At 34.4% G+C, this 10,345-nt stretch overlaps 1 protein-coding gene across 1 annotated transcript; it reads right to left on the bottom strand.

Annotated features, from left to right (window-relative positions):
• Nucleotides 1–5,322: 5,322 nt before the first annotated feature.
• Nucleotides 5,323–5,898, bottom strand: LOC139874561 (uncharacterized). The gene has a single exon (XM_071861975.1). It carries the CDS (start codon nucleotides 5,896–5,898, stop codon nucleotides 5,323–5,325), a length of 576 nt encoding a protein of 191 aa, XP_071718076.1.
• Nucleotides 5,899–10,345: the final 4,447 nt, after the last annotated feature.

The raw sequence follows: 10,345 nt of genomic DNA, 5'->3' as shown, positions 1-10,345 counted from the left end.
GCCCAGGAGGTTTGGGGCGGGTCGTCACATATAGCATGTATCTTCCACGAATCTACGGATCTAAATTTCACACTTAAAGCCGGATGTCGGGAGATATACTCAAAAATGGTGACGTTGATGCTCGGGTCAGGATTGCTTTTCACTTCTTTTCAGCTTCGCCTTTTAACCAATCTGTGCAAAGCTGCAGACTCTTACTGTGGAGATCACCATTTCGAAGATTTCGAGATACTAAAGATACAGTTTCTAACATTGTTTGAAGACCTCCGAAATAAGCATCTCATCAGAGAAATAATCACCACCAGCACTGCCTCTATGATTGACATTCATAGGTCAACCAGCAGAGCCGTAGATCATATTCTCATCGGACTTCAAGATTTATCACGAGCCGAAACTGCACACTACCTATCTTTCAGAAGATCTTCAAGAGAAGTACCGGATCTACTACCACTATTGGTCCGACACTTTATCAGGGTATACCCACCAAGACTCACATTTCCTCGAGAAGACCAAGATTACAACCACCAGCAAGGAATGTTTGCTTTCTAAGCATCACTACGGTCGAGCTAACGACCTTAAACACAAGCGCTTCTCGGGAGGCAACCCGTGCAATAAAGTAGAGTAGAAGAATAAAGGATGACAAATGAGCCGATCAATAAAGGACACAAGAATTGAAAGCCAGCTAGTATCATCACAAGCAACATCTGCTAGGGGTACTTCTTTCTTCCCGTTACTAGCTCAAACTTTAAATTATGCCACATCCTAGCTTATCACTAAGTGTGGGATCCCAACCCAATTAAACACTAGACAAATACTCCCAAATCTTCAACTAAAACTCCTAAGTGTGGGATACACTAGGAACATTGAGGACAATGTTCGTCTAAGTGTGGGATGTTGGTATAATCTTTTTATGTTGTATTAAAATAACTCATTATGAAGATTCCAAGTTCTTAAGCGAAATTTCAAAATTTATAACAAGAGAAAGCCTTTCCGAAAAAGTATTTTTGAAAACCTAAAACGTTTGTAAATAAAAGTAAGGCTTAAGTAAGGTGGAAATTTTGTTAGGTTAAACCAAATCTCTAATAGAGCATTGCATGACTAAGGCATTATCGACCTAAATTGATTATGGTGAGGCACCCAAATAAGACCATCATTCATCTTTAATGCTTCACTGTTTTCCGTTGAGAGTGCCGATGTCTGTGCTCAGAATCAGAACTTGCTTTAGATCTACATTTCCAAAGCAGCGAAATGTGATTCGGTTATAATTAGAAGAGCTAGCCATTTGTCAAAAATAAGCCTTTCGCACCTCCACTACTTCTACTTCACCACCACATTCACATCATCTTTACCATCACTTGAAAAATCCAGAAAATGAGATTCCTTCCGAAAACTCGACGTTATAAACCTCTCAAGTATCATAGCAAAGGTCTTGAAAAAGTTTACCGGCAAAAAGTTTCTCGAGATAAAATCTCCAAAAAAAATTAAAAAAAAATATATTTCAAAGTTCTGAGAAAAGGAGCAGAACTTATAAAGAGAAACGCCGAAGAAGAACTTGACCGAAAATGATTATCAAATGAAGAAAAGTTCAAAAGTGCTTCTCAAAATATCAGCACTCCTATCTATCCGAATAAAAGTCTGCATAAGGACTATATTACCCTTTTTCTCAACTCTCAAAACAACTTCACTACCACTCCAAAATTCCTTTCCATCATTGACAAATGACCTAGAAGCTATGGTTACTACCGTTCTCACATTAGAAACAAGGATTTGAGTCTTTATCAAGCCTATGACTATGGGTGCAGCATGACTGGCTATGAGTGAATTCATTTCTTAGATCTATAGGAAACCCTAAACACTTGTGTGATTTGAGTGACCCGTGAAAGCTAGCCTAAGTCATGTAACATCCTCGCATGCTTGCAGAGAATAGTTTCAATCCTAACATAGATGACTCACCTTATATTTTACTCTTATAATAAAAAGCAAACCTCTTAGGTATTTAGAAAAAAAAAACTCCGAAAAGATTTCTTAAGGTAAAATGAGAGTTTTCTTGAGGACAAGCAAAGTCTAAGTGTGGGATATTTAATATCGGCTAAAAAGTCACGTTTTTACCCCAGTATTAAGGCCTAAAAACAAGAAAGATTCTAACTTTATCGGCAAAATACCCACTTCATTGGTTAGAATTGAAGAGCAAGTAATTACGAAGACGGTGCAAAAAGAATCAAGAGAATCGGAGCTAAAACGAAGATTCTAGAGCGAAAACAGTGAAAGACAATAAATCAAGTTACGATCCAGCGAATCAGCAAGCCAAACAGCCTGCCAAACAGCTTGCCAAACGGCTTACTTGGCTTGTAAACGGCCTACCACACGCCCAAGTTAAACGGCCCCTGCAAACGGCCTGGCCTGGCAAACGGCCTGCCAAACGGCCTGCCAGCCGTTTGTAGGCAAATTTCAAGCTTATTTAAAGGGTCTTTGTCATTCATTCCAACACACACTTCAATTCACTTCTCTCTCTCTCTCTCTCTCTCTCTCTCTCTCTCTCTCTCTCTCTCTCTCTCTCTCTCTCTTTTGTACAATATTAGTCATACTTTCAAGGTCTTCGACTCCGTGCGGGAAATCTAGTACCCGGAGAAGAACGCCGAAGATTGTATTAGGAGCGGTCTGGAGTTTGAAGTTTTCACTTTTGTATTCGGAACTCGTTTAATCTACTAGTACTTCTATCCTTTATCTTTATATAATGTCTTCTATCATTATGTTCTGTGATGTTGTTGCCATGATTAGCGAGTAGTTATCTTTAGTGTATGCTATGATGTAACCAGTTATAATGGCGAAATAATGTTATAGTTTGTGTATGTTGTTGAAATGCTTTTCGATTATGCTTTAAACTCAATCGATTTTCTAACTAATAAAACGTAGTTATTGGCTCTATTATTGGGAAGTCGTGAACCCCGATTCAGATTACACTATATGTGTTACCCCTTGGTAAGAGAAGTCTATCGGATACAACGTAAGTTCGACTGAGGCACACCAGTTGTAGTAAGTCTATCAAGCTTTGGATTCCGACTGAAGACTCTTTCGTAGTGAAACATCTGACTAGACCCTTAGTACATTGTCGGTCCCAGACCATGCTAGTGTAGTCACCAAGCATATAAACTTCGTACATGCATGCTGAAGCACATCGGTTGTTGTAAGCTGTACCTCTGCTAAGTAAGGCCATGGAACATGGTCAGTGTTGATTAGTAAACTGCACCATAACGCGGTCTCAAGCATTGCAACCCACTTGAGGGATTCTTAGTTAATTAAGGAACTGTTTGTTTAAACACATAAAGGATTGGATCGTTAGGATAACCGAACGTGTTCATGGAAGTCAACCTAACTTGGCCATGGTGTTCTTTATGGTTGAACTCTTTTTTAAGGGCCTAACTATCTTTTAAAACCAATCATTAACAAAAGCATTGAAACACATCACGTCTCTCGGATATGGTAAACCCTGTATTCTATTATGCTTAAGAAAGTTTACACCTTTGTGGAATGTTAATACGTCACCTAACCGAGTCGCTCAATTGGATGAGCTGTCTGAACGTGCATGCTTGTAGTCAGACTGCACGGGCGTCGGGGGTAAGGGACATTGCTATCTATTCAGAATCTTCAAGCTTATCGCATTACCCAGTGACATGTCTTACGATAGGGGCGTTTAGGACCATTGTAATGAATACAAGGCCCCTACCTATTCATGAGCCAGTATTCCATAATCTCGGCAGAATAACTGATGAAATCATAGTATGCACTTGTTTTAACCTTATCTGAATTACGAATTTTATTGCATTTACTTTATCTGTCTTATAAACTAGAAAAACCCAAAATTAGGTAACCACTACTCCTTCATAACTATCTTAAGCTTTAAATATAGGTTCGATTCTACTGATATCTTAAAAATACGACTCTAGATCATACTTCCCTTACTCATAATAAGGAGTAGTACGATTTAGGCCCCGCTAAATATAAATTTAAAACAGTACCCCCCTCTTGGTGGCTGATTCTGAATTGTTGTGACCTAACGACACCGCACAAATAAAATTGTCTGTTTCGGCCATATCAATAATTGTCATATATTGTTCTGTGTGTTGAAGTATTATCGTAAAAACCATACACATGATAAGTATAAAAAGCAAAAGTATAAAGAAATGGAACATATATTGTTCTGTATGTTTTATTAAATAAGTATAGAGAGCAAAAGTATAAAGAAATGGAACATAATAATTATTGAAATACCACATCTTGATGACTAGTACTGGAAAATATATGGATGAACGAAGGTGGAGGTTGCTTCTTGTAAATTAAAGCCATTAAATCTGGTGTACATGTAAATGAAGAAGCGGTATATATTAAAAATCCATCATTTTACAGTATAATGTTCAAACTAATGCATAATTATTCTTTATATACATTATAAACTGTAATAGTAATTAAAGTATGTTTTGAAACGATTATGTAACGAACTAAATATCCAATTAGATCTAAAGTTGCCGAACGAAAACGAATTGAGAATGACCGATCTAATGAAAAAAACAAATTTAAATAAAATTAAAATAGTTTTACAGAAGGTTGGAACATACTTACGGATCAAAGTTGTGGAAGCAGTTTGTTTTGTTTGTATGATATCAGTTTTGGGAGGAAATGTTATTTACTTATATAGATGGCTGGCGAATATTTTTTTTTTTTTTTTTTGCCGAAATTTTAGTATAGATTGATGTGAAGATTTTTTATTTTTTTTATATTTATTCAAATATTAATGGGTCAACATGTAAGTTTAAATTATAATCTAAAATCGCAAGTTGCATAAAATGATGTGTTTAAAGTTTAAACTAAAAACATTGACAAAGTAAAATAACCTTTTGTTTGAAATTTACATAATAATTAAGTGGTCATCAATAATATATTGTACATTGATTTGCCATTATAGTAAAAATTTTACGGGAAATTATTATAGAATGATATTGGTTTCATATTTTATAAATAATAATTTCTTAAGTTTTTAAAACGTTTGTGTAGATATTTAATTTTTTTGGCAATATATAATAATGATACATAATTCTATTTATGAGGCTATTACTATAACATGTATAGGATCTTTTAATTGAAAATATACTATTCCATGGGTTGAAATCTACTTAAAATGTTTAATTCGAGAAAATGGTTAAAAAGTCGTACACACTAAAAAAGCGTAGATTGCTATTAAATTTATAACTGAAACAATTATAAAATAAGATAACTCTATTAAACAAACATAAGTGGCTGAAAAAGAAAAAATTATAGATGTTGTAATACTTATTTGAACACAACATTAGTAGTTGTGTTGGAAAGTTGGTTGTCTTTGTTCAAAATGAGAACCTTTAGCCCTTTCTTAGAAGTAACTCTAGATAGAGCTACATACAGTTGCTCGTGACTGAAAATAGGTTTTGGAAGAAATAATCCTACATGTGCTAATGATTGTCCCTGACTTTTGTTAATAGTCATTGCAAAGCAAACAGAGATAGGGTATTGTCTTCTTTGGAATCTGAATGGTATTCGCTTATCTGAAGGAACCATTAGCATTCGTTGAATAGCTGTAATTGTACCAACATGAGTTCCAGTCAAAATTTTTGCCTTTATGAATTTATCTTTAAGCTCAACGATTTGCAACCGTGTACCATTGCACAAACCACCCGCCTGATCTATATTCCTAAGAAGCATAACTGGTACTCCTACCTTCAGTCGTAGATCATGTTTTGGTAAACCACCTATGTTAATGCTATTAAGATACTCAGTTGTGTATAGCTCACTATTGAAATGTGAGTCTCGTTCAGATTGACAAATTCTATCGGAGCTTAAATATGATCTTTCTCCACCTTCGAGAAACTGCATCATACGATCATTAATGATGTTTACCACTTCGTGAGTTGGATCAAGGATTGTACGTTGTTCGTAGTAAGTGGGATTACCAAGGTTATCGAGAAAATCAGGATAAGTAACATTAATAATAGAACTGATAGGATCGTGTATGTCTTGAAATGTCCCGTTCTTATTGATTAAAAACGTTCCATATTAATTGATTTCGTTGCGAGGTTTTGACCTCTATATGAGACGTTTTTCAAAGACTGCATTCATTTTAAAACAAACCATAACCTTTATTTCATCAATAATGGTTTAAAAAGCTTTACGTAGATTATCAAATAATGATAATCTAAAATATCCTGTTTACACACGACCATTACATAATGGTTTACAATACAAATATGTTACAACAAAATAAGTTTCTTGAATGCAGTTTTTACACAATATCATACAAGCATGGACTCCAAATCTCGTCCTTATTTAAGTATGCGACAGCGGAAGCTCTTAATAATCACCTGAGAATAAACATGCTTAAAACGTCAACAAAAATGTTGGTGAGTTATAGGTTTAACCTATATATATCAAATCATAATAATAGACCACAAGATTTCATATTTCAATACACATCCCATACATAGAGATAAAAATCATTCATATGATGAACACCTGGTAACCGACATTAACAAGATGCATATATAAGAATATCCCCATCATTCCGGGACACCCTTCGGATATGATATAAATTTCGAAGTACTAAATCATCCGGTACTTTGGATGGGGTTTGTTAGGCCCAATAGATCTATCTTTAGGATTCGCGTCAATTGGGGTGTCTGTTCCCTAATTCTTAGATTACCAGACTTAATAAAAAGGGGCATATTCAATTTCGATAATTCGACCATAGAATGTAGTTTCACGTATTTGTGTCTATTTTTTAAATCATTTATAAAACCTGCATGTATTCTCATCCCAAAAATATTAGATTTTAAAAGTGGGACTATAACTCACTTTCACAGATTTTTACTTCGTCGGGAAGTAAGACTTGGCCACTGGTTGATTCACGAACCTATAACAATATATACATATATATCAAAGTATGTTCAAAATATATTTACAACACTTTTAATATATTTTGATGTTTTAAGTTTATTAAGTCAGCTGTCCTCGTTAGTAACCTACAACTAGTTGTCCACAGTTAGATGTACAGAAATAAATCGATAAATATTATCTTGAATCAATCCACGACCCAGTGTATACGTATCTCAGTATTGATCACAACTCAAACTATATATATTTTAGAATCAACCTCAACCCTGTATAGCTAACTCCAACATTCACATATAGAGTGTCTATGGTTGTTCCGAAATATATATAGATGTGTCGACATGATAGGTCGAAACATTGTATACGTGTCTATGGTATCTCAAGATTACATAATATACAATACAAGTTGATTAAGTTATGGTTGGAATAGATTTGTTACCAATTTTCACTTAGCTAAAATGAGAAAAATTATCCAATCTTGTTTTACCCATAACTTCTTCATTTTAAATCCGTTCTGAGTGAATCAAATTGCTATGGTTTCATATTGAACTCTATTTTATGAATCTAAACAGAAAAAGTATAGGTTTATAGTCGGAAAAATAAGTTACAAGTCGTTTTTGTAAAGGTAGTCATTTCAGTCGAAAGAACGACGTCTAGATGACCATTTTAGAAAACATACTTCCACTTTGAGTTTAACCATAATTTTTGGATATAGTTTCATGTTCATAATAAAAATCATTTTCTCAGAATAACAACTTTTAAATCAAAGTTTATCATAGTTTTTAATTAACTAACCCAAAACAGCCCGCGGTGTTACTACGACGGCGTAAATCCGGTTTTACGGTGTTTTTCGTGTTTCCAGGTTTTAAATCATTAAGTTAGCATATCATATAGATATAGAACATGTGTTTAGTTGATTTTAAAAGTCAAGTTAGAAGGATTAACTTTTGTTTGCGAACAAGTTTAGAATTAACTAAACTATGTTCTAGTGATTACAAGTTTAAACCTTCGAATAAGATAGCTTTATATATATGAATTGAATGATGTTATGAACATCATTACTACCTTAAGTTCCTTGGATAAACCTACTGGAAAAGAGAAAAATGGATCTAGCTTCAATGGATCCTTGGATGGCTCGAAGTTCTTGAAGCAGAATAATGACACGAAAACAAGTTCAAGTAAGATCATCACTTGAAATAAGATTGTTATAGTTATAGAAATTGAACCAAAGTTTGAATATGATTATTACCTTGTATTAGAATGATAACCTACTGTAAGAAACAAAGATTTCTTGAGGTTGGATGATCACCTTACAAGATTGGAAGTGAGCTAGCAAACTTGAAAGTATTCTTGATTTTATGTAACTAGAACTTGTAGAATATATGAAGAACACTTAGAACTTGAAGATAGAACTTGAGAGAGATCAATTAGATGAAGAAAATTGAAGAATGAAAGTGTTTGTAGGTGTTTTTGGTCGTTGGTGTATGGATTAGATATAAAGGATATGTAATTTTGTTTTCATGTAAATAAGTCATGAATGATTACTCATATTTTTGTAATTTTATGAGATATTTCATGCTAGTTGCCAAATGATGGTTCCCACATGTGTTAGGTGACTCAAATGGGCTGCTAAGAGCTGATCATTGGAGTGTATATACCAATAGTACATAAATCTAAAAGCTGTGTATTGTACGAGTACGAATACGGGTGCATACGAGTAGAATTGTTGATGAAACTGAACGAGGATGTAATTGTAAGCATTTTTGTTTAGTAGAAGTATTTTGATAAGTGTATTGAAGTCTTTAAAAAGTGTATAAATACATATTAAAACACTACATGTATATACATTTTAACTGAGTCATTAAGTCATCGTTAGTCGTTACATGTAAGTGTTGTTTTGAAACCTTTAGGTTAACGATCTTGTTAAATGTTGTTAACCCAATGTTTATAATATCAAATGAGATTTTAAATTATTATATTATCATGATATTATCATGTATGAATATCTCTTAATATGATATATATACATTAAATGTCTTTACAACGATAATCGTTACATATATGTCTCGTTTAAAAATCATTAAGTTAGTAGTCTTGTTTTTACATATGTAGTTCATTGTTAATATACTTAATGATATGTTTACTTATCATAGTATCATGTTAACTATATATATATATCCATATATATGTCATCATATAGTTTTTACAAGTTTTAACGTTCGTGAATCACCGGTCAACTTGGGTGGTCAATTGTCTATATGAAACATATTTCAATTAATCAAGTATTAACAAGTTTGATTTCTTAACATGTTGGAAACATTTAATCATGTAAATATCAATCTCAATTAATATATATAAACATGTAAAAGTTCGGGTCACTACAGTACCTACCCGTTAAATAAATTTCGTCCCGAAATTTTAAGCTGTTGAAGGTGTTGACGAATCTTCTGGAAATAGATGCGGGTATTTCTTCTTCATCTGATCTTCACGCTCCCAGGTGAACTCGGGTCCTCTACGAGCATTCCATCGAACCTTAACAATTGGTATCTTGTTTTGCTTAAGTCTTTTAACCTCACGATCCATTATTTCGACGGGTTCTTCGATGAATTGAAGTTTTTCGTTGATTTGGATTTCATCTAACGGAATAGTGAGATCTTCTTTAGCAAAACATTTCTTCAAATTCGAGACGTGGAAAGTGTTATGTACAGCCACGAGTTGTTGAGGTAACTCAAGTCGGTAAGCTACTGGTCCGACACGATCAATAATCTTGAATGGTCCAATATACCTTGGATTTAATTTCCCTCGTTTACCAAATCGAACAACGCCTTTCCAAGGTGCAACTTTAAGCATGACCATCTCTCCAATTTCAAATTCTATATCTTTTCTTTTAATATCAGCGTAGCTCTTTTGTCGACTTTGGGCGGTTTTCAACCGTTGTTGTATTTGGATGATCTTCTCGGTAGTTTCTTGTATAATCTCCGGACCCGTAATCTGTCTATCCCCCACTTCACTCCAACAAATCGGAGACCTGCACTTTCTACCATAAAGTGCTTCAAACGGCGCCATCTCAATGCTTGAATGGTAGCTGTTGTTGTAGGAAAATTCTGCTAACGGTAGATGTCGATCCCAACTGTTTCCGAAATCAATAACACATGCTCGTAGCATGTCTTCAAGCGTTTGTATCGTCCTTTTGCTCTGCCCATCAGTTTGTGGATGATAGGCAGTACTCATGTCTAGACGAGTTCCTAATGCTTGCTGCAATGTCTGCCAGAATCTTGAAATAAATCTGCCATCCCTATCAGAGATAATAGAGATTGGTATTCCATGTCTGGAGACGACTTCCTTCAAATACAGTCGTGCTAACTTCTCCAACTTGTCATCTTCTCTTATTGGCAGGAAGTGTGCTGATTTGGTGAGACGATCAACTATTACCCAA

The sequence above is a fragment of the Rutidosis leptorrhynchoides genome, chromosome 11, assembly GCF_046630445.1.
Source record: "Rutidosis leptorrhynchoides isolate AG116_Rl617_1_P2 chromosome 11, CSIRO_AGI_Rlap_v1, whole genome shotgun sequence".
Taxonomy (NCBI): Eukaryota; Viridiplantae; Streptophyta; class Magnoliopsida; order Asterales; family Asteraceae; genus Rutidosis; species Rutidosis leptorrhynchoides.
Note: the sequence above shows the minus strand (reverse complement) of the source record. Positions and strands in the feature narration are given on the sequence as shown.